The following is a 25,435-nucleotide window of genomic DNA, read 5'->3' as shown; positions in this document are numbered from 1 at the left end:
ATTATATACTTAGTACAGATCAATTATTAGTATTTTTTGAAAATATATGAACTGCTATCAGACTTCTGAAACAATCACCCCTTTCTCACCCATTTCCTGGAAGTGCTGCCACATACCCTTGATCCTAACTTTCCCCAATTCAGTTCATCTATTATTGTATTTTTAGTTTTTTCACAGCTTCAGATTGTACTACAGTTTTACGGTTTGTATAATGTTGTGTTCATCATTATTGAATGCATCTGAACAAGTGACAAGGAACTTCATTGCATCCTGATGTATATGACAATAGACTAATTTGTATCTGCAATTACCTGCATGCACAAGTATTAAATATTAATTTCTAATGGAGTTCTAATTCATTGTAAAGTTTCTGGTCATTTCAGACTAGTGGTTCAGTACAAGTGGATCAAGCCATTAGAAGGCAAAGGAAGGATATGTTTAATATAAGGAGTGAAGCAAACGTTCACCAGGCTAGGTCCTGGAATGGTGCATCTGCCACACGATGAGAGACAGAGTAGGCTTAGACCTTTACAGGTGAGGTGATTGCCTCTCAATGAACATAATTATGATAATGTGTGGCAGGAGTGAGAGAGGGGATGTTTCTATTCAGGTGTCAAAACTTAAAGTAATGGATAGATCAATTAGGATTGAGCTGAAGAAGTACCTCTTCTCTGGGAGGTGGACTTTGGATCTCTCATCCCAGAGAACTAAGGAGACTCAGTCACTACGTTCAGTCAAGGGTTACTGTTTCAGTTTAGTAAATAAAGGCTATCTAATCTAATCTAAATCAAAAGATGTGTTGAGGTGTTGAAGATAATATTCAAAGACCACTCACTACTCTGCCTTCTACTGTTTGGAACGAACATATTATGAGTTAAAATCCTTCCACCACATTCTGACAGATCAGTCTACATTCTACACCTTAATATAGTTGAGAATCATGAGAGAACAATTCACAAATTAAACTTACATTTGAAGATTCTTCCAGTGAAGTTTCTTCTGACTTGCTTTCCCCCTGTATGAAAGCATTAACATTTAGTAAATAAGCAGAGGATGGGATTGGTAGATAAAAAGCATTAATAGATTCACTCCAGATGCTAGGCTAGAATATTGAGTTGTAAATGAGGGATAATTTCTGAGTATTGATTCAATTAAGTAGTTTTGGACTGAGGAAGCTCAATTCAAAGTCTCACTCTCACATTGGCTCACTCTCACCCTCACATCTCACATCAGTTTTCTATAATACATTCCTGAATATTGATTCAATGAAGTAGTGTTGGACTGAGGAAGCTGAATTGAAACTTTACGTTGGCCCAGTATTCAATAAAATGCCTGGTAAAGTGGCTGTGCAGAGTCAATTGATATTCCTGCGACAGGTAACACAGGCATCCATTGCCGTCTAATTAAATTAAGCTCTGGTATCCCTGCAGGAAGGATTTGTATTCAGTGACGACTATTGGTGTCAGCCTAGTAGACACTGTTCCTGTAATTTTGTCTTGTTGATGCTAAGTTCATCTTCAGTGGACACCGCGTCCATTATACAATGAAATTAAATATTAGAATCCCCTCCCTCCACATCAGACTGAGACAACACGCTTTCTCACTTACCATTCTGAATGGAAAAACTAACTTAATTGCTAACAATTGAGATCAACAAGATAAATCATCTGACAAAATACTAGTTAATACTCACACTTGAGGTTTCCTCTAGTGATGTCTCATTTGACTTGCTTTGAGCCTGTGTGAAGAAATTTACATTTAGATCTTTATAACAGGAACTAAAGAAGCATTTTGTAAAATAATTCATGTGTTAGAAGTCTCACTGTTGCTGAAGTGTATAACTGTGCAGTTACCTCAATACTGGTTTCATTGGACTCTGTTGAGTCACTCTCGCTGTCAATGGTCTTCAGACCTTCACACTCCACATCAACGTCAGCCACTTTATCAGCAAAATATTCCACACGGCTTTTGCAAAACCCTTTCTCCTGTGAAAATAAAGCATAACGCAGGGAAATTATTCACCGATCAAAAATCAACTCTGAATCAAAGTTATTAAAATATAACTCAATTTACAGGCTTTTGTTTAATATAATTCAGTATGTATGGTACTGAATTAATTCAATTATATAATCTACAAATATATCACTTTCTATGATGTTGCTCATTCCACACAAAAATTCTAATAGTTTACAATATAACTCTGGACTCACAGCAATGTTCTTAGGGCGGAAGGTGCAACTGGGATCATCGAATTCCTGTCCAGAATTCTTGGAGCAAACTGTTTCTTTCACGGAGAATGTTAAATCCACATTGTATGACAGTTTACCCGTGCGATAGGTCTGTTGAAAAGAAAACAGTTTAGTGATGTATTATTCTATCTGCTGTTCTTACAATGATCTGATCAAGCTTAGATGTACACAGGTATTTGCTTCAGCAGATGATTACATTGGCTGTGCTAATATCATCACCCAAAATGAGCAAAAGACTTAAATAGCCCAAAGGTAAAATTCCAACCTTAATTCCAAATCAAGAGTCTAGTCTGAGATTCAAGATTTAAATACAGATTTGGGACTTAAATTCTTGATCAAATATTCATTGAAAACTGTGTGAAATAATAGAGCACATTTTTAGTAATTAAACCCTCACGTTTAAACCTTATCTGAACTCATACTTATCTCATACTTCTAATCAGACGGTATGAGGCTATTTAACCCATCAGGCCTATACTGGCACCCAGCAGAACAATCCCATCTGTCCTATTCCCCTCTTTATATTCCCCTCCAACCCATCAACTGATTCTCACCCTCACATGCACACCTCTTCCCCTTTGATTCTATTTGCCATGAACCTCCTCTGGGGATAATTTATAGTAGCCAATTAACTTGCACTCAGATACATCCTTACAAAACATAGCGTGTGAAATACAATTAAACCAGGGCACACTTACAGTTGTTACACCTCTCCTGATGATAGCACACAGGTTGGTGATCTCAGTGATTTCATTCAGTTTTGCAACAGAGGCTCGCAGAGCATCCTTGGTGCTTGGCACTCCTGCAGAGAGAGAAGGAAAGTTGTACAAGACATTCAAACAAGCGTCGGTGAAGTATTTTTACACATTGGTGAATTATCACTGACTGAAGCTCATTGCCAGTAACCCATTGCTCTCTGAGATCCTCCCTCTCCCCAGTACCTACCTGAGCAGTGGAGGATCTGCACGGCAGCGATGGCGAGGAGGAAGGAATTCATTCTGCCTCGTGTAGGATCAGCTGGCTGGGTTCTCAGAGTAAAATTGCTGCTTCTCTCTCTCGATCTGCCTTCACCTCGCTGCCTTCGGTCTTTATATCCAGCTCCTCAACCACATTCAAACACTGACTCATGTTTGCTCAGCTTGTTAATCGTGGTCACCGGAACCAGATGAAATGTGGGCTGTGATTATTGGCAGAGCTTCCTCCAAGTATCGTCATCATGTTTAGATTTTTAATTCAATGCAATTCAATTTTATTTCTATAGCACATTTAAAACAACTCTCGTTGACCAAAGTGATTTACATCGGTGCTGGTGCTAACTTGCTACAAACAGAGGTACATAGGTCTAACAATACATACATAAATACATACATACAGCCCTCCCTCTGAGGACATCAAGAAACGCTTGTGAGTAGAAATATGTTAAAACTCTAGAGTTAAATGAGTCAAGATTTGGCGGTAAAAGTATAAAATCAGGTTTGATGCCTCAAAATGTGAAATAGTAAATTCTCAGGATAAGAAACAATCAACACTGATTTGCACAAAACCGCTTCACAAATATATAAATTTGGGGATTATTTATTTGCAGTGCACTGCCAAAACAATGGGAATGATTTGGAATTTCCAGAATACTGCTGCAGGAAAAATGAGCAATGTCAGCAAACTAAAGGAGCTGGTCACTGACTTCAGAAAACGAGGTGGAGTACCCACTGCAGTCTACGTCATTGGTGCCGAAGTGGAGATGATCAAACGGTTCCAATTCCTAGGCATATATATCACCAACAATTAGTTCTGAGCCAACCACATTGAAGCTACCGGAAGGAAAGCAAACCAATGCCTCAACTTTATAAGTTCATAGGTTAAATGGGTAAAATCAGGCCATTTGGTCCATCAAGTCTATTCCCCATTTCAATCATGGTTGATTCATCTTTCCACTCAACCCCATTCACCTGCCTTCTCCCCGTAACATCTGACACCTTTACTAATAAAGAATCTCCAAACTCCTCCTTAAAAATATCCTTTTCAGCTATCTATGGCAATGAATTTCACAGATACACCTAACACTGACTAAAGAAATTCATCCTCATCTCCTTTCTAAAGCTGTTGCCTCTGATCCTAGACTCTCCTATGAGTGGAAATATCCTCTCCACATTCACTCTATGCAGGCTTTTCACTATTCGATAAGTTTCAATGAGATCGCCCATCATGCTTCTAAACTCCAGCGAGTACAGGCCCAGTGCTGTCAAAGGTGCATCGTATGTTAACTCAATCAGTCCTGGGATCATTCTCATTAACCTCCTCAGGACGCTCTCGAATGCCAGCACATCCTTCCTCAGATACTTCTTCAGAAGTGTTAGGACATTCATCATATTTCAAATAAACCTTAGTAATGACTACATATGCACCGTGGAAACCATCGTATAAGGAAAGATCAAAGCGTGGTTTGTCGACAGCTCTGCACAGGACCACATGAAAGCTGAGAGAGTCATGAACGGAACCCAAAATGCCAAGTAAACTTGCCTTCATCCACCATTGCCCCAGTGACTCCATCTACACTTCTTACTGGCTGGGGAAAGCAGCGAACACAATCAAGATTCAACTCACATTTCGGTCATTCCCTCTTCCCCCGGCTTCCATCTAGCAGTCTATACAAAAGTGTGAAAGCACATACCATCAGATTCAAGGACAACTTCTTCCCAATTGTTATAAACTCTTGCACAACCCCTCATCTGCTAGGGATGAACACCCGATTCTCCAATCTATCTTGTGGTGCTTGTTATTTATTTAATCCACACTTTTCCAGTAGCTGTCACGCTATATTGTGCATTCTGTTTATTGGTGTGGATATGATATGGTGTGGATATCAGAGTTGAGTTTTGATATGGGTCAAGAATCTCTAGGGCTTAATCATCGTATTTACTGAAAACAGAACAATTAAATTCTTATTGCAACAGAATAACCGGCCTTGGCACTGTCGACAAAATACATTGTGATGCATCCTGATAGGATACTTTCTACGGTGCATATGTAGCAATTACTGGGAATTATTTTTTAAATATCGAATGTCCTTACTCTTCTGATGAAGTACAATACAATACAATACAATTCAATTTATTGTCATTTGGACCCCGTGAGGTCCAAACGAAATGCCGTTTCTGCAGCCATACATTACAACAAATAGACCCAAGACACAACATATTTTACATAAACATCCATCACATTGCTGTGATGGAAGGCCAAAAAAACTTCTCTCTCCACTGCACTCTCCCCCCCATGTCAGAGTCAAAGTCAAAGCCCCCGGCGGGCGATGGCGAATTGTCCCGTGGCCATTAAACCACGCCGGGTAATGCAAGTTCGCGCACCGGGTCTTGGTGTTAGAGCCCCCGGCGTGCGCTCGCAGCCCGCCGCCATTCCCAGCCGCGCGGGGCGGTGCTGTAAGGCCCCGCTCCAGGAGCTCTTCAACCCCGCAACTCGGGCGGGAGAAGTCGCCGTTGCGGAAGCCCCGAAAAGCGGTCACCCAGCAGGGACCCGCGGGCTCCCGGTGCCGTCCGCCAAACCCGCAGTTGCAGCCACCGAATCTCCGGGGGTCGGGTCGCAGCAGCGTCCACCACAGCTCCACCCGCTCTGGACTCGGCCAGCTCCGCGACGGTGAGGTGAGTTCGGCACTGGAGTCCCCGGTTTTCCTGTTGGAGGCCGCTCCTCGTTGCAGCCCCAACGACAACGGAGACCCGACAAAGAAAAGGTCGGGTCTCCCGTGCAGGGAGAGATTTAAAAGTTTCCCCCTCCCCCCCACACCACCCCCACCCCCCCACACACATACCCCAACAAAAATAACAAAAACTACATTAAAACATAGACATAAAATAATAAAAACGCAGACGGACTGCAGAGGCCGCTGCTGGCGAGAGCCGCGCTGTAGACTCCTCAAAGGACACTGGTTCATGTTTGCTCAACTTGTTGATTGTGGGCACCAGATCCAGATGAAACGTGGGCTGAGATTGTGGGCAGAGCTTCCTCCAAGTATCGTCATCATGTTTACACTTGGTGGGAATAGTATGAAATCAGGTTTTATTCCTCAGCATATGAAATATTAAGTTTGCAGAGGTGAAAAAATACTGAACTCTAATTTGTACAAAGCTGCCTTGTAGCTTAATTGATTTTTGGGATATTTTATTTGCAGTACATTGCCAATACCCCAGAAATGACCTGGAATTATCAAAATACCGCTGCAGGAAACATGAGCAATGTCAGCAAATCCTTTGGAGCTGGTTAATGACATCAGAATATAAGATGCAGTACCCACCATAGTCTATGTTAATGTGCTGAACTGGAGATGATCAACGGATTCAAACTCCTCGGAGGAGAGTTCATCTACAATTTGTTCTGGGCCAATCACATTTACAGATTGCATACTGACGCAGAGGTAGAGTTGCAATCTATCCAATGCCAGAGAACCGGGTTCCTGACTCCTGCTGCTCTCTTTATGGAGTTTCTACATACTCCCTATGACTGCGTGGTCCTTTTCCTCCTGGCCATTGAGTGAATGTACTCTATTCTTCTTGCTATGGTAATAAACTACAGATTCTTAGCGTGCTCTCCTAACATTCGCATTAACTCGGCAATCAGTTTATTATTTACTATTTTGATTTTGGTCTTTAATTCTGGCTGTGCCAAAAAAGGTAAGTAATTTCTCTGTGTGCACCTTGCCAAAGCCATGACCCAGGGATCACACGGGAGAATATAGAAGAGAGCTGCTGTCTCAAATTTCCAGTGACTGGGTTCAATTCTGACCCTGGTTGCTGTCTATGTGGAGTTTGCTTGTTCTACATTTGTCCCTGCGAGCTCCCCTCACATCTCTAGTTTCCTTGGAAATTTCAAAAATGTTTGAATCATTTTGTAATTTACCCCTTGTATGTGGATGATTGGTAGAATGTGGAGAGAATAAAATGTGTTAGTGGAGGGTTGCGGTAAGTGTGCCTTGTCCATGCAGTATCTCTCCAGAACTCCATCAGTTGGGAGTGAGGGCACGGCTGGATGTGAGGGGCGGAGGGCTGTGCAGCCTTTAGAGTTTAGAGAGAAGCAGCCAAACTGGCCCCTGTTCATCCCCCGAGGACCGGAGAACCAGAGAGGAGGATGGAGGGAGCCGGCGACGGCGGTTGTGAGAGCGAGGGTCGGTAAAAGCTGTATTGTAGTTGACAAAATGGCGGCAAAACCTGGCGAAACTTACATGCGGTCTCAGCGGACTATATTTATGCTCTTTGTATTAATCACTGATTATTTTTAGGTATGGCGCAGCTTACTGAACTGTATGCAGAAATAATAAAATTCACTGTAAATTTGTACATATGACAATATAGAAGCATTGACCATTGAAAATTGATCGAGCATGATTACACCAAGATTCATACGGCTACATGTTCAACGTAATTTCTCTGCTTTTGCTTCATGCCCCTATGGAAATGAGTCCAATTGTCTTGAACTCTGCCTCTTGTGCCTCCGCCACCACAATTGCTACTTTCAGTGAACTGTCAATCAACACATGAGGACCTGTTTACATCTCTTAGACCCATTTTTTGATATTACTTGGTTTTCTTATTCTTTAGAAAACTTTCCTGCACTTCCCTATGAATTTCTTTCAAGTGGATCGTAAAGTGGGATCTGAGCAACACTGCTGTCCTTGGGAGTTGAAATGACATGAGCTTGTGAGCGTTGTAAATTTATAGAATGAATGATTCAGTTTATTGGTCAAGGATTCACATACAAGGAATTGACCCTGATGTTCCGCCCGCAAGTGACAACATGACATACAGTGATAGGAATGGCACAGAAAACAATTAATGTTAATAATAAAACATTATTGATTAAACATGTGAATTAATTAAAATACCAGAGCAAAGGGAGGCCACAGATTTTTGGTTATTGAACTACTAGTCGTGTACAAAAGGTATTTTCATGTCTGACTGTGGCAACTTTGACAGTCTGGAGTCACCTTCCAGAGGGAAGTGATTCAAAGAGTTTGTGGCCATGGTGAGAGGAGTCAGAGATGATCTTACCTGCTAGCTACCTGGCCCTTGAAGTGTACAGTTCATCAATGGAGGAAAGGTTGCAGCCAATAACCTTCTCAGCTGATCACCAGACCATGATGGAGAAGGTGAGGACAGACTCTATGATGGCCATAGAGAATTGGCCCATCATTGGCTGTGGCAGATTGTGCTTCCTCAGCTGCCGCAGGTAGTACATCCTGTGTTGGGCCTTTTTGACAATGGAGTCAATGGACAAAAGGACAAAGGACAAAGGACATTTATTGTCACATGCACCAATTGATGCAGTGAAATTTGAATAAACATGCAGCACACAAATAAGATAAACACAACACTTTAGAGTTTAACATAAAACATAAAAAACATCCCCCCACAGCGGAATCAATGTTTCCCACTGTGAGGGAAGGCACCTAAGTTCAGTCCTCTTCCTCAGTTCACCTGTGGTCGGGGCCTATTGAGGCCTCTGTAGTCGCCGTTACCGGCCCGATGTTTCAGGCCCTCGAACACTCTCAGCGGCCCAAATCGGCCGCTTCCTCCCGGAGACTGCGGTGATTCAATGCTGGTGACCTCGGCGGGAGATCCCAGGGCTCTGCGATGTTAAAGTCAGCGACAGCGCCGTCCGCGACTGGAAAGTCAGTGACGCCCATGGCTGGAAACTCCACAGACCACAGATGCACGGTGTCAAAGTTGGCTGTCCCAGCACTCCGGAGCTCCAACACGGCGACCCTAGTAAGGCATCGCTCGCTACGCGATGAAATCCAGTGATGCGCCACCACTGCTGAAGCTGAGGCTCTGGCCTTTCTCTGGCAGGAAAGGTCGCGCCAATCCAGGTGATAGGCTGCGTGTAGGGGCGCGAAGATGCGGCTCGGACAGGAAGTGACCAAGATCTCCAATGATCTTAAATGGCCTCCCATTTAAGATCTTTGGAGATGATAGTTCCCAGGAACTTAAAATAATCCACAGATGTGACCGTGGTGTTGTTGATGTTGAGTGGGATGAGGGGAGGGGAGCTCTCCTAAAGTCTACAATCAATTCCACTGTCTTAAGACCATTGAGCTCCATTTGTTGCGATGGCACCCGGTAGCCAGCTGTGTCACTTCTGTCCCTCCCCATCCTGGATCAGTCCAATCAGGGTTGTGTTGTCCACAAACTTGAGAAACTTGACAGAGGAGTCAGTGGAGGTGCAGTCATTGGTGTAGAAAGGAGAGGGGAGAGTATGCAGCCTTGCGGTGCTCCTATGCTGAGGGTCTGCGGGTCCGAGATGGGCTTTCCCAGCCTCACATGCTGTTTCCTGTCTGTCAGGAAGCTGGAGATCCACTGACAGAGGGGTTCAGGCATAGTCAACTTGTAAAGTTTGGAATGTAGTAGATCTGGCACAAAGGTGTTGAATGCAGAGCTAAAATCTACAAAGAAAATCCTCTCATAGGTCCCCTGGCAGTCTAGATGCTGGAGGATAAAGTGCAGGCCCAGGTTGACTGCAACATCCACAGATCTATTGGCCCGATATGCAAACTGCAGTGGGTTCATGATATTTTTCAGCTTGGCCAGCACAAGCCTTTCAAGGGTCTTCATGACTACAGACGTCAGTGCGACAGGCCTGTAGTCATAGCTGTGTGAGTAGTTGCTATCACTGGATGACTGTCATCTTGTTGACGTTCACTGCCAATCATAACTTGCATCCTCAACAGAAATTATTGAAAATGGATAAATAACAGTTTCTGATGAAATGCATGGCACAGAAATGCGTGCTCACCAAGAAATCAAGTGTACTTTCTGCATATGGAAGCTATCCTTTGGTTAATTCCATAGATAGACAATGTGAAGACTTGAGCTTGAACTGACCCTGCAAATTGTTCAGAGTCCACAATCCCAGCAACAGGAATGTAATGGGGCCCACAGGATGAAATGTGGGATTTATGAGTGGGTTGGTGGAGATATGCCAGCATGAATCACCTCTCAAAGAACTGCCCAGCTCACCACTCAGCTAAATGGTAAGCATTGGTTTATTTAGTTTGTCTGTTTACATTTTGTTAATATTTTTAATTAACTTCCAAAATGTTTAAAACAATTCTCCCACTCAACTACATATCGGAGGCAATTTACAGCGGGTAATTAACCCAACGATCTGCACATCTTTGGGAGGCGTGAGGAAACTGGAGCACCCTGGGGAAGCGCAAGCAGTCACAGGGAGAACACACAAACTCCACACAGACAGCACCAGAAGTCAAGATTGATCTTGGTTAACTGGAACTGTGAATCAGCAGCTCTACCCGCTGCATCGTTGTACATTGTTGAAGAATTCACCCAATGAACGAGAGAAAATATTCAAGCTGCAGCTTTGAGGAAAACACTCAATTCAATAATATCTAATCCTTAAATACACCCAACCCATCTCTCATTGGCCCCAAAATCTAATTATTTAAAAATGTAATTGTTGAAGACTTTAAAAAGCTAACGTAAGACATGAATGTCAAACTACTCAAATAAATCAATCTCGCTGCAAGTGTAATAAGTTATCTAGGATGCTGAGCCTGACGTTAATATAGAGCAGCAAATAGTCCAACACATGAAGACTTTGCCAGATGGTGAAGCTCCCACATCAGGAGTCCCACTGGACAAGGGAGGGAATGGCTGTCGCGAGCACAATGACTGGATGAACCTCTGTAGATCAGTGACATGCTAAACAAATTCTGGGAGCAAAACCGTGAATATTTCTTAATAATTTTATTTAGATCCACAATGTATTAAATAATAAAAAACAGCGATAAAACAGAATATTTACAATCAGTAGAATTTCCCAGTTACAGTGATATGTACAGTCAGGAGCTCCAGGCCCCTTTCCTTGTATATGGGCAAGTACAGTACAGGTGACAGTGTTTTGTTTATTTTGAATGAGGTCTTCTTGTGTTCACACTGAGTTCAGGTTCTCAGATGTTTCATTCATGGTTCGTGTCTCCCTCTTGAGGACTCATTCCCTTGTTTGAAGACTCCTCCTGAGATAATTCTGTTGACTTGCTTTTCATCTGTTTGACAAAATAAATAATTACAATTTTAATATCATGTCCAGACGCAAAGTTTAAATTATTTTAGTTTATAAATGGTTATTGGAACCAGTCAGAATTGTAAGTGTTGCAACTGCATAGTAAACACTTTACAAGCTGAGTTGCAGTAAAATATTGATATACTGGGGCATTGAGATAAATTATTAAGGTAATAGAGGTGATTTCATCATCAGTTGGTCATGGCTGTGCTGACCTCCACCTGCATCCCACTCGCACTCTCCCAGAACAGGTAATTATACTCTGTTAAATCTTGACAATGTCTGGGATGCCCTCCTAATGAAGCTGGTGGTTATATGTCCACACATCAGGATTGTCCACAGGTCATTGCCTTTTCTAATTCTAGTTCAAAATTAAGTGAAGACCAAACTTACACAGGGTGAAGTTGGCAATCCTCAGCATCTGAACATCCAGAAGCATTTGCACAACGATATCCCCTCCCCCACCTTTCTAATGAGTATGGGTGGTAATTTAATAATGAGAAGCCTAACCAAGCTTCTTTATCTTAACAATTAATATGGATTCCCTGATTATACTTACATTGGAAGACTCCTCGATTGATGTCTCTTCTGACTTGTATTGCACCTGTGTGAAAATATTTATATATTCAGTATTAAATAATAAAGACTGTGAAGTAACCGCTGAACAAAACCTTTAATGAATGAATTGTAAATGATGCCACTTATATCAGGGCAAATCAGAATTTGAGAAACTGTGTAGGAGTGGAAAAGTCCTCACTAAAATATTTGCATTTGCTCTGCTTAATGAAGCCTGGATAACATGAGGAGTGGGGTCGGTGGAGCCAACTCAACAACTCCCCCTCAGCCCAACATCCCCAGGATAATCAAACAATATAATCCCTTTAGAACTGCATTGAGCAACAATAAATGGCTGTCTCATCCTCTATTCCAACATAGTTCAACCCAAGGATAAAGGGGAAATCTTTAAGGACTGAGATGAGAAAAACATTTTTTACACAGAGAGTGGTGAATCTCTGGAATTCTCTGCCAAAGAATGTAGTTGAGGCCAGTTCATTGGCTATATTTAAGAGGGAATTAGATGTGGCCCTTGTGGCTGAAGGGATCAGGGGTATGGAGAGAAGGCAGGTACAGGATACTGAGTTGGATGATCAGCCATGATCATATTGAATGGCGGTGCAGGCTCGAAGGGCCAAATGGCCTACTCCTGCACATATTTTCTATGTTTCTATGTTTCTATGTAAGATATTAAACAATATCAGAAAAATAATTTAAAAAGGTTTCTGCTTATACTCACATCGTCTGGATCCTCGAGTGATGTCTCTGTTGATTTGGATTTGTCCTGTTTGAAAATAATATTATATACTTAGTATAGAACAATAATAAGTAATTATGAAAATATATTAACTGCTATCAGATTTCTGAAACAATCATATCTTTCTCACCCTTTTCCTGGAAGTGCTGCCACATACTCTTGATCCTAACTTTCCCCAATTCAGTTTATCGTTTTTAGTTTTTTGCACTGCTTCAAACGGTACTACTGTTTTATAGATGGTATAATGTTGTGTTCATCATTATTGAATGCTTCTGAACAAGGAACTTAATTGCATCCTGATGTATATAAAAATAGACTAATTTATATCTGCAATTACCTGCATGCACGTATTAAATATTGATTTCTAATGGAGTTCTAATTCATTGCAAAGTTTCTGGTCATTTCAGACGTGGTTCGGTATAAGTGGAGCAAGCTATTAGAAGGCTAATGATCTGTTGCCTTTGTTACAAGAGGACTTGAGCACAAGAGTACTACAATGACATGGAATCTTTGTGTGTGTTGCGTACAATTTTGGCCTCCTTGTCTAAGGAACGATATGCTTGATATAAGGAGTGAAGCAAAGGTTCACCAGAATGGGTCCTTGAATTGTGCATTTGCCGCATGATGAGAGACAGAGTAGGCTTAGACCTTTACAAATGGCCATAATTATGATAATGTGTGTGGTAGGAGTGCGTGAGGGGATGTTACTACTCTCTCAAGTGTCTAATGCTAAAGTAATGGATAGATCAATTAGGATTGAGCTCGGGAAGAACCTCTTCACTGGGAGGTGGACTTTGGGTCTCTCATCCCAGTGAACTAAGAAGACTCAGTCACTAAGTTCAGTCAAGGGTTAGTGTTTCAGTTTAGTAAAGATGTGTTGAGGTGTTGAAGATAATATTCAAAGACCACTCACTACTCTCCCTTCTACTGTTTGGAACAGACATATTATGAGTGAAAATTCTTCCACCACATTCCGACAGATCAGTCTACATTTTACACCTTAATATAGTTCAGAATCAAGAGATAACAATTCACAAATTAAACTTACATTTGAAGATTCATCCAGTGAAGTTTCTTCTGACTTGCTTTCCACCTGTATGAAAGCATTAACATTTAGGAAATAAGCAGAGGATGGATTTGGATGGAAAAGTCCGCGAGCATTGCCACTTTCATTTCACTGCACATCTCGTATGTGTATGTGACAAATAAACTTGACTTGACTTGACTTGGTAGATAAAAAGCATTAATGCCTTCCCTCCAAATGCTAGGCTAGAATATTGAATTATAATGAGGGATTGTTAATCCAACATTCCTGAATATTGATTCAATGAAGTAGTGTTGGACTGAGGAAGTTTAATTGAAAGTCTCACTCTCTACATTGGCCCAGTATTCAATAAAATGCCTGGTAAAGTGGCTGTGCAGAGTCAATTGATATTCCTGCGACAGGTAACACAGGCATCAATTGCCATCTACTTAAATGAAGCTCTGGTATCCCTGCGGGAAGGATTTGTATTCAGTGACGACTTTTGGTGTCAGCCTAGTAGACACTGCTCCTGTAATTTTGCCAGTGAAATTAAATATCAGAATCTCCTCCCTCCACATCAGACTGAGCCAACACGCTTTCTCACTCACTATTCTGTCATTCACTCACAACAAGATAAATCATCTGAGAAAATACTAGTTAATACTCACACTTGAGGTTTCCTCTAGTGATGTCTCATTTGATTTGCTTTGAGCCTGTGTGAAGAAATTTACATTTAGATCTTTATACCGGGAACGAAAGAAACGTTTTGTAAAATATTTCATGTGTTAAAAGTCTCACTGTTGCTGAAGTGTATAACTGTGCAGTTACCTCAATACTGGTTTCATTGGACTCTGCTGAGTCACTCTCGCTGTCAATGGTCTTCAGACCTTCACACTCCACATCAACGTCAGCCAGTTTATCAGCAAAATATTCCACATGGCTTTTGCAAAACCCTTTCTCCTGTAAAAATAAAGCATAACGCAGGGAAATTATTCATGGATCAAAAATCAACTCTGAAGTAATTAAAATATAACTCAATTTACAGGCTTTTGTTTAATATAATTCAGTATGTATGTTCAATTCAATTATATAATCTACAGATATATCGCTTTCTATGATGTTGCACATTACACAAAAATATTCTAATAGTTTACAATATAACTCTGGACTCACAGCAATGTCTTTAGGGCGGAAGGTGCAACTGGGATCATCAAATTCCTGTCCAGAATTCTTGGAGCAAACAGTTTCTTTCACAGAGAATGTTAAATCCACATTGTATGACAGCTTACCCGTGCGATAGATCTGTTGAAAAGAAAACAGTTTAATGATGTATTATTCTATCTGCTGTTCTTACAATGATTTGGTCAAGCTTAGATCTACAGCAGATGTTTACATTGGCTGTGTCAGTATCATCACCCAAAATGACCAAAAGACTTAAATAGCCCAAAGGTAAAATTCCAACCTTAATTCCAAATCAAGAGTCTAGTCTGAGATTCGAGATTTAAATACAGATTTGGGATTTAAATTCTTGATCTAATATTCATTGAAAACTGTGAAATAATTTAGAGTACATATTTAGTAATTAAACCCTCACGTTTAAACCTTATCTGAACAGACACATAATCTCATACTTCTAATCAGACGGTGTGAGGCTATTTAACCCATCAGGCCTATACTGGCACCCAGCAGAACAATCCCATCTGTCCTATTCCCCCTCTTTATATTCCCCTCCAACCGGAGCTCCGCAAAAACCACTTGGACAACAAAAACTCATATGTCAGGATGTTATTCATTGATTACAGCTCGGCATTTAACACAATCATCCCCTCCAAACTGGTTACCAAACTCGCAGAACTGGGTCTCTGCGCATCCCTCTGCAACTGGATCCTCGACTTCCTCGTCCACAGACCACAGTCTGTTCGTATTGGTGGAAATGTGTCAGCCTCAATAACAATCAGCACGGGAGCACCTCAAGGCTGCGTGCTCAGCCCCCTGCTGTACTCACTCTATACCCATGACTGCGTAGCGAACCACAGTGCGAACTCCATCATCAAGTTCGCTGACGACACCACTATTGTGGGGCGTATCACTGATGGGGATGAGTCAGAGTACAGAAGAGAGATCGAGCAACTGTCCATATGGTGCCAGCGCAATAACCTGGCCCTCAACACCAGCAAAACCAAGGAACTGATTGTGGACTTTGGAAGGAGTAGGAGGGGGACCCACAGCCCCATTTATATCAACGGGTCGATGGTTGAAAGGGTCAAGAGCTTCAAATTCCTGGGCGTGCACATCTCTGAAGATCTTTCCTGGTCCGAGAACACTAATGCAATCATCAAAAAAGCACATCAGCGCCTCTACTTCCTGAGAAGATTACGGAGAGTCGGATTGTCAAGGAAGACTCTCTCTAACTTCTACAGGTGCACAGTCGAGAGCATGCTGACCGGTTGCATCGTGGCTTGGTTCGGCAATTTGAGCGCCCTGGAAAGGAAAAGACTACAAAAAGTAGTAAACACTGCCCAGTCCATCATCGGCTCTGACCTTCCTTCCATCGAGGGGATCTATCGCAGTCGCTGCCTCAAAAAGGCTGGCAGTATCATGAAAGACCCACACCATCCTGGCCACACACTCATCTCCCTGCTACCTTCAGGTAGAAGGTACAGGAGCCTGAAGACTGCAACAACCAGGTTCAGGAATAGTTACTTCCCCTCAGCCATCAGGCTATTAAACCTGGCTCGGACAAAACTCTGATTATTACCAACCACTTTCTGTTATTTGCACTATCAGTTTATTTATTCATGTGTGTATATATTTATATCATGGTATATGGACACATTTATCTGTTTTGTAGTAAATGCCTACTATTTTCTGTGTGCTTAAGCAAAGCAAGAATTTCATTGTCCTATACAGGGACACATGACAATAAACTTGAACTTGAACTATTCCCCTCCAACCCTTCAACTGATTGTCATCCTCACATGCCCACCAATTCCCCTTTGATTCTGAGAGAATGGAGCAGCTGGGCTTGTACACTCTGGAGTTTGGAAGTATGAGAGGGGATTCATTGAAACATATGATATTGTTAAGGGCTTGGACATGCTAGAGGCAGGAAACATTTTCCCGATGTTGGGGGAGACCAGAACTAGGGGCCACAGTTTATTAATAAGGAGTAAGCCATTTAGAACGGAGACGAGGAAACACTTTTTCTCACAGAGAGTGGTGAGTCTGTGAAATTCTCTGCATCAGAGGGCAGTGGAGGCAGGTTCTCTGGATGCTTTCAAGAGAGAGCTAGATAGTGCTCTTATAAATAGCGGAGTCATGGGATATGGGGAGAAGGTAGGAACGGGGTACTGATTGGGGATGATCACATTGAATGGCGGTGCTGGCTCGAAGGACCGAATGACCTACTCCTGCACCTATTGTCTATTCTATTTGCAATGAACATCCTCTGGGGATAATTTATAGTAGCCAATTAACTTACACTAAGACACATCCATGCAATACATAGCCTGTGAAACACAATTAAACCAGGGCACACTTACAGTTGTTTCACCTCTCCTGGTGATCGCACATAAGTTGGTGATCTCGGTGATTTCATTCAGCTTTGCAACAGAGGCTCTCAAAGCATCCTTGGTGCTTGGCACTCCTGCAGAGAGAGAAGGAAAGTTGTACAAAACATTCAAACAAGCGTTGGTGAAGTATTTTTACATGTTGGTGAATTATCGCTGACTGAAGCTCATTACCAGTAACTCGTTGTTTCTGATGCCCTCCCTCTCCCCAGTACCTACCTGAGCAGTGGAGGATCTGCACAGCAGCGATGGCGAGGAGGAAGGATTTCATTCTGCCTCGTGTAGGATCAGCCGGCTGGGTTCTCAGAGTAAAGTTGCTCCTTCTCTCTCTCGATCTGCCTTCACCTCACTGCCTTCGGTCTTTATACCCTGCACCTCAACCACATCCAAACACTGACTCATGTTTGCTCAACTTGTTAATCGTGGTCACCGGAACCAGATGAAAGGTGGGCTGTGATTACGGGCAGAGCTTCCTCCTGGAATCGTCATCATGTTTAGATTTGGTGGTAAAAGTATGAAATCAGGTTTGATGCCTCAAAATATGAAATAGTAAATTCACAGAAGAGAAGAAACTATCAACTCTGATTTGCACAAAACCGCTTTACAAATATATACATTTTTGATGATTTATTTGCAGTGCACTGCCAAAACCCTGGGAATGACCTGGAATTTCCAGAATACTGCTGCAGTGTCAGCAAACTAAAGTTTCTGGTCACTGACTTCAGAAAACGTGATGGAGTACCCACTGCAGTCTACATCAATGGTGCTGAAATAGAGATGATCAAGTGGTTCCAATTCCTAGGCATAGATATCACGAACAATTAGTTCTGAGCCAACCACATTGAAGCTACCGACAGGAAAGCACACCAATACCTCTACTTCATAAGTTCATAGGTTAAATTGGCAGAATCCGGCCATTTGGTCCATCAAGTCTGCTCCCCATGTCAATCATGGCTGTTTTATCTTTCCCCTCAACCCCATTCTCTTGCCTTCTCCCCGTAACATCTGAAAACTTTACTAATCAAGAATCTGCCAAACTCCTCATTAAAAATATCCTCCTCATCAACCTGTAGCACCTTACTCTGAATAAGAAAATTCATCCTCATCTCCTTTCTAAAGCTATTGCCTCTGATCCTAAACTCTCCCATGAGTGGAAACATCCTCTCCACATTCACTCTACTCAGGCTTTTCACTCTTCTGTAATTTTCAATGAGATCACCCATCATGCTTCTAAACTCCAGCGAGTACTGGCCCTGTGCTGTCAAAGGTGCATCATATATTAACCCAATCATTACTGGGATCATTCTCATAAACCTCCTCTGGACGCTCTCTAATGCCAGCACGTGCTTCCTCAGATACTTCTTCAGAGGTGTTAGGACATTCACCATTATTCAAATAAACACATGCACGGTGGAAAGCATCGTATCAGGATGGATCAAAGCGCGGTTTGTCGACAGCTCTGCGCAGGTCCACAAAAGGTTCAGAGAGTGATGAACGTAGCCCAAATGCCAAGTAAACTTGCCTTCATCCCCCTTTGCCCCAGTGACTCAACCTAAACTTTTTACTGGCTGGGGAAAACAGCCAACACAAACAAGATCCAACTCACATCCCGGTCATTCCCTCTTCCCCCGTCTTCCATCTAGCAGTCAATACAAAAGCTCCAAAGCACGTACCATCAGATTCAACTTCTTCCCAATATTTATCAAACTCTTGAATGTCCCCTCATATGCTAAGGATGAACTCCGATTCTTCAATCTATCTTGTGGTGCTTGTTATATCTTTAACCCACACTTTCCCTGTAGCTGTCACGCTATATTATGCACTCTGTTTATTTTCTCTTTGTATTACCTCTTGTACTCATGTATGGTGTGGATATCAGAGTTGTTTGGATATGGTCAAGAGGCTTAATCATCCTATATTTACTGAAAACAGAACAATTACATTCTTATTGCAACAGCATAACCGGCCTTGACACCATTGACAAAATACATTGTGATGCATCCTGATAGGATGCTTTCTATGGTGCATATGTAGCAATTACTGAGAATTATTTTAAAAATATTGAATTTCCTTGCTCTTCTGATGAAGTAGACTCCTCAAAGCACACTGGTTCATGTTTGCTCAACTTGTTGATTGTGGGCACCAGATCCAGATGAAAGATGGGCTGTGATTGTGGGCAGAGCTTCCTCCAAGTATCGTCATCAAGTTTGCATTTGATGGGAATAGTATGAAATCAGGTTTTATTCCTCAGAATATGAAATATTAAGTTCACAGATGTGAAGAAATAAACAACTCTAATTTGTACAAAGCTGCCTTGTAGCGAAATTGAATTTCGCGATAATTTATTTGCAGTACATTGCCAATAACCTAGAAATGACTTGGAATTTCCAAAATATTGCTGCTGGAAACAAGAGCAATGTCAGCAAACCAAAGGAGTTTGTCAATGACTTCAGAAAATGAGGTGGAGTACCGACCATTGTCTACATTTGAGATGATCAAGGGGTTCAAACTCCTAGGCGTAGATATCATCAACAATCTGTTATGGGCCAACCACATTTACGGATGGCATACTGGCGCAGAATAGTTTTGAGTTGCAGTCTTTACAGTGCCAGAGACCCGGGTTCCTGACTCCTGGTGCTGTCTTTATGGAGTTTATAAATACTCACTGAGACCGCATGGGTTTTCACCGGGTGTGCTGGTCTTCTCCCACATTCCAAAGACTTGCAGGTTTGGAGGTTAGCTGGCTTCTGTAATTTGTCCCTGGCGTGTAGGATGCAAAACTAGGATACCATAGAACTAGGGTAGGCAATGTTGCCAACTGGCTCATTCCAGACTGAAGGAGTACATATTGAGCATTGCTTTGAAGCTCAGTACAGCAGATGTGAAGGCTTGAAGGCTTGGGGGGGGGGGGGGTGGCCGTTGAGGGGAGTGAGTACAGTTTTGGTCCATTTCCTCCTGGTCGTGGAGTGAATGTCATCTACTCTTCTTCTTGCCATGGTTATAAACTCCAGATTTGTGGCGTGCTCTTCAAACATACGCATCAACTCAGCAATCAGTTTATTATTCACTATTTTACTTCTTGGTCTTTAATTCTGGCCCTGCCAAAAAAGGGAAGTAATTTCTCTGTGTTCACCTTGCCAAAGCCATGAGCCAGGGATGACACAGCAGCACAGAGGATAGAGCTGCTCTCAAATTTCCAGTGACTGGGTTCAACCCTGACCCTGGGTGCTGTCTATGTGGAGTTTTCATGTTCTACATTTGTCCCTGTGAGCTTCCTTCTGCTCTCCAGTTTCCTTGGACATTTCAAAAATGTGTGAATCACTTTGTAATGTATTACTTGTATGTGGATGATTGGTAGAATGTGGGGAGAATAAAATGTGTTAGTGAAGGGTTGGGATATGTGTGTTGGTGCCTGTTGGTCAGCAAAGACTCAATGGATGAAAGACCTTGTCCATGCAGTATCTCTTCAGAACTCCATCAGTTGGGAATGAGGGCACTGCTGGATGTGAGGGGCGGAGGGCTGTGCAGCTTTTAGAGTTCAGAGAGAAGCAGCCGAACTGGCCCCTGTTCATCCCCCGAGGACCGGAGAACCGGAGAGGAGGATGGTGGGAGCCGGCGATTGCGGTTGTGAGAGCGGGGGCCGGTCAGAGCTCTATTGTAGTTGATAAAATGGTGCCAAAACCTGGCGATTCGTACATGCCGTCTCAGAGGAGTATATTTATGCTCCTTGTATTAATCGGTGATTATGTTCAGCTATGGCAGTAGCTTACTAAATTGTATGCAGAATATGACAATATGGAGCCATTGACCATTGAAAATTGATCGAGCATGATTACACCAAAATTTATACAGATACATGTTCAATGCAATTTCTCTGCTTTTGCTTCGTCCCTGTGGAAATGAGTCTAATTGTCTTGAACTCTGCCTCTTCCCCCACCTTTCCGTTGACTGTCAATCAACACTGTTTACATTGCTTAGACACAATTACAGATATTACTTGATTTTCTTATTCCTCAGAACACTTTCCTGCACTTCCCTATGAATTTATTTCAAGTGAATTGTAAAGTGTGACCTGAGCAACACTGCTGACCCTGGGAGTTGAAATGTCTTGAGTGAGTGGTGTAAATGTATTGCTGAATGTGTGTGCGGTTGCTATCACTGGGATCTTGTTGACGTTCACTGCCAACCATAACTTGCATCCTCAACAGAAACTATTGGAATTGGATAACTAACAGTTTCTGATGAACTGCATGGCACAGCAATGCATGTTCGCCAAGAAATCAAAAGCGTACATTCAGCAGAAGGAAGGTATCCTTTGGCTTATTCCATTGATGGATGAGGTGAAGACTTGAGCTTGAACTGTCCCTGCAAATTGTTCAAAGTCCACAATCCCAGCAACAGGAATGTAATGGGGCCCACAGGATGAAATGTGGGATTTAGGAGTGGGTTGGTGGAGATATGCCAGCATGAATCATCTCTGAAAGAACTGCCCAGCTCACCACTCAGCTGAATGGTAAGCATTGGTTTATTTAGTTTGTCTGTTTGCATTTTGTTAATATTTTTAATTAACTTCCAAAATGTTTAAAACAGTTCTACCATCCAAATAAATACCGGAGGCAATTTACAGCGGGCAATTAACCCAACGACATGCACATCTTAGGGAGGTGTGAGGAAACTGGAGCACCCAGGGGAACCGCAAGCAGTCACAGGGAGAATACGTAAACTCCACACAGACAGCACCAGAAGACAAGATTGATCTCAGATCACCGGAACTTTGAAGCAGCCGCTCTACCTGCTGCATTATTGTACACTGGTGAAGTATTTACCCACTGAACAAGAGAGAAAATATTCAAGCTGCAGCTTTGAGGTAAACATTAATTTCAAGAATATCTAAATCCCAAATTACACCCAACCCATCTATTTGCCCCCAAAATCTAATTCATTTAAAATGTAATTGTTGGAGACTTAAACGAAAATAAAAAGCTAACGTCAGACATGAATATCAAACTACCCAAATACTTCAATCTTGCTGCAAGTGAAATTAGCTTCTAATTTGCAGTGCCTGATGTTAATATGGAGCAACTAATGGTCCAACACATCAGTACATTCGCCAGACAGAGAAGGTCTCACATCAGGAGGTCATAGAAACATAGAAACATTAAAAATAGGTGCAGGAGTAGGCCATTCGGCCCTTCAAGCCTGCACTGCCATTCAATATGATCATGGCTGATCATCCAACTCAGTATCCTGTTGCTGCCTTCTCTCCATACCCCCTGATCCCTTTAGCCACAAGGGCCACATCTAACTCCCTCTTAAATATAGCCAACGAACTGGCTTCAACTACCTTCTGTGGCAGAGAATTCCAGAGATTCTCATCTCGGTCCTAAAAGATTTCCCCCTTATCCTTAAACTGTGACCCCTTGTTCTGGACTTCCCCAACATCGGGAACAATCTTCGTGCATCTACTCTGTCCAACCACTGAAGAATTTTGTAAGTTTCTATAAGATCCCCCCTCAATCTTCTAAATTCTAGCGAGTACAAGCCGAGTCTATCCAGTCTTTCTTCATATGAAAGTCCTGACATCCCAGGAATCAGTCTGGTGAACCTTCTCTGTATTCCCTCTATGGCAAGAATGTCTTTCCTCAGATTTGGAGACCAAAACTGTACGCAATACTCCAAGTGTGGTCTCACCCAGTACAACTGCAGTAGAACCTCCCTGCACCTATACTCAAATCCTTTTGCTATGAATGCTAACATACCATTCGCTTTCTTCACTGCCTGCTGCACCTGCATGCCTACTTTCAATGACTGGTTTACCATGACACTCAGGTCTCGTTGCATCTCACCATTTCCTAATCGGCCACCATTCAGATAATAGTCTACTTTCCTGTTTTTGCCACCAAAGTGGATAACCTCACATTTATCCACATTATACTGCATCTGCCATGCATTTGCCCACTCACCCAGCCTATCCAAGTCACCTTGCAGCCTCCTAGCATCCTTCTCACAGCTCAGACTGCCTCCCAGCTTCGTGTCATCCGCAAACTTGGAGATGTTGCATTCAATTCCCTCGTCCAAATCATTAATATATATTGTAAATAGCTGGGGTCCCAGCACTGAGCCTTGCGGTACCCCACTAGTCACTGCCTGCCATTCTGAAAAGGACCCGTTTACTCCTACTCTTTGCTTCCTGTCTGCCAGCCAGTTCTCTATCCACATCGATACTGAAACACCAATACCGTGTGCTTTAAGTTTGTATACTAATCTCTTATGTGGGATCTTGTCGAAAGCCTTCTGGAAGTCCAGATGTAACACATCCACTGGTTCTCCCTTATCCACGCTACTAGTTACTTCCTCGAAAAATTCTATAAGATTCGTCAGACATGATTACCTTTCGTAAATCCATGCTGACTTTGTCCAATGATTTCACCACTTTCCAAATGTGCTGCTATCCCATCTTTTATAACTGACTAGCAGTTTCCCCCCTACCGATGTTAGACTAACTGGTCTGTAATTCCCCGTTTTCTCTCTCCCTCCCTTTTTCAAAAGTGGCTTACATTAGCTACCCTCCAATCCTCAGGAACTACTCCAGAATCTAAAGACTTTTGAAATATTATCACTAATCCATCCACTATTTCTGTGGCTACTTCCTTAAGTACTCTGGGATGCAGCCAATCTGGCCCTGGGGATTTATCGGCCTTTAATCCATTCAATTTACCTAACACCACTTCCCGGCTAACCTGGATTTCACTCAGTTTCTCCATCTCATTTGACCCGCGGTCCCCTGCTATTTCCGGCAGATTATTTATGTCGTTCTTAGTGAAGACAGAACCAAAGTAGTTATTCAATTGGTCTGCCATGTCCTTGTTCCCCATGATCAATTCACCTGTTTCTCACTGCAAGGGACCTAAATTTGTTTTAACTAATCTTTTTCTCTTCACATATCTATAAAAACTTTTGCAGTCAGTTTTTATGTTCCCTGCCAGTTTTCTTTCATAATCTATTTTCTCTTTCCTAATTAAGCCCTTTGTCCTCCTCTGCTGGACTCTGAATTTCTCCCAGTCCACTGGTAGGCTGCTTTTTCTGGCTAATTTGTACACTTCATCTTTTGTTTTGATACTATCCCTGATTTCCCTTGTTATCCACGGATGCTATACCTTCCCTGATTTATTCTTTTGCCAAACTGAGATGAACAATTGTTGTAGTTCATCCATGCATTCTTTAAATGCTTTCCATTGCATATCCACCGTCAACCCTTTAAGAATCAATTGGCAGTCTATCTTGGCCAATTCACGTCTCACACCCTCAAAGTTACTTTTCTTAAGTTCAGGACCCTTGTTTCTGAATTAACAATGTCACTCTCCATCCTAATGAAGAACTCAACCATATTATGGTCACTCTTGCCCAAGGGGCCACACACAACAAGACTGCTAACTAACCCTTCCTCATTACTCAATACCCAGTCTAGAATAGCCTGTTCTCTCGTTGGTTCCTCGTTGGTTTATAAAACTATCCTGCATACATTCCAAGAAATCCTCTTCCTCAGCACCCCTGCCAATTTGATTCACCCAATCTATATGTAGATTGAAGTCACATATTATAACTGTTTTACCTTTGTTGCCCGCATTTCTAATTTCCTGTTTGATGCCATCCCCAACCACTACTACTGTTAGGTGGCCTGTACACAACTCCCACTAGCGTTTTTTGCCCTTTAGTGTTTCGCAGCTCTACCCATATCGATTCCACATCATCCAAGCTAATGTCCTTCCTTTCTATTGCATTAATCTCCTCTCTAACCAGCAACGCTACCCCACCTCCTTTTCCTTTCTGTCTATCCATCTTGAAAATTGAATATCCCTGGATGTTCAGCTCCCAGCCTTGGTCACCCTGGAGCCATGTCTCCGTGATCCCAACTATATCATAATCATTAATAGCTATCTGCACATTCAACTCATCCACCTCATTACGAATGCTCCTTCCATTGAGACACAAAGCCTTCAGTCTTGTTTTTACAACGCTCTTACCCCTTATACAATTATGTTGAAAAGTGGCCATTTTTTTTTTTTGCCCTGGATTTGTCTGCCTGCCACTTCTACTTTTCACCTTGCTACCTATTGCTTCTACACTCATTTTACACCCCTCTGTCTCTCTGCTCACACATTTAAGAAACCCACCACCTCTTATTCTCTGTGTTCAAAAGGGA

At 42.3% G+C, this 25,435-nt stretch overlaps 2 protein-coding genes across 3 annotated transcripts in view; one reads left to right on the top strand and one right to left on the bottom strand.

The window, feature by feature from the left end:
- LOC116975438 (secreted phosphoprotein 24-like) overlaps positions 1 to 17,554 on the bottom strand; it is a 30,094-nt gene extending 12,540 nt beyond the window's left edge. The window contains exons 1-9 of one of the 2 annotated variants that reach the window (XM_033024560.1): positions 17,452 to 17,554; positions 17,206 to 17,309; positions 14,837 to 14,965; positions 14,492 to 14,623; positions 14,332 to 14,376; positions 13,688 to 13,732; positions 12,622 to 12,666; positions 11,887 to 11,931; positions 10,990 to 11,310 (exon numbers count right to left, since the gene is read on the bottom strand). In XM_033024560.1, coding sequence (XP_032880451.1) covers positions 11,224 to 11,310; positions 11,887 to 11,931; positions 12,622 to 12,666; positions 13,688 to 13,732; positions 14,332 to 14,376; positions 14,492 to 14,623; positions 14,837 to 14,965; positions 17,206 to 17,309; positions 17,452 to 17,503 — 684 coding nt within the window. In that variant the 5' untranslated portion in view covers positions 17,504 to 17,554 and the 3' untranslated portion in view covers positions 10,990 to 11,223. Of the gene's footprint in view, positions 1 to 10,989; positions 11,311 to 11,886; positions 11,932 to 12,621; positions 12,667 to 13,687; positions 13,733 to 14,331; positions 14,377 to 14,491; positions 14,624 to 14,836; positions 14,966 to 17,205; positions 17,310 to 17,451 lie in introns of those variants that run through there. The other variant, XM_033024561.1, reaches the window with a different exon arrangement.
- Positions 1 to 25,435, top strand: part of LOC116975434 (secreted phosphoprotein 24-like) — a 166,744-nt gene that overhangs the window by 76,095 nt on the left and 65,214 nt on the right. The gene's annotated exons all lie outside the window — the stretch shown is intronic.

The sequence above is a fragment of the Amblyraja radiata genome, chromosome 7 (assembly GCF_010909765.2).
Source record: "Amblyraja radiata isolate CabotCenter1 chromosome 7, sAmbRad1.1.pri, whole genome shotgun sequence".
Classification (NCBI taxonomy): Eukaryota; Metazoa; Chordata; class Chondrichthyes; order Rajiformes; family Rajidae; genus Amblyraja; species Amblyraja radiata.
The sequence above is the reverse complement of the archived record's forward strand: the minus strand, read 5'-3'. Positions and strand labels throughout refer to the sequence as shown.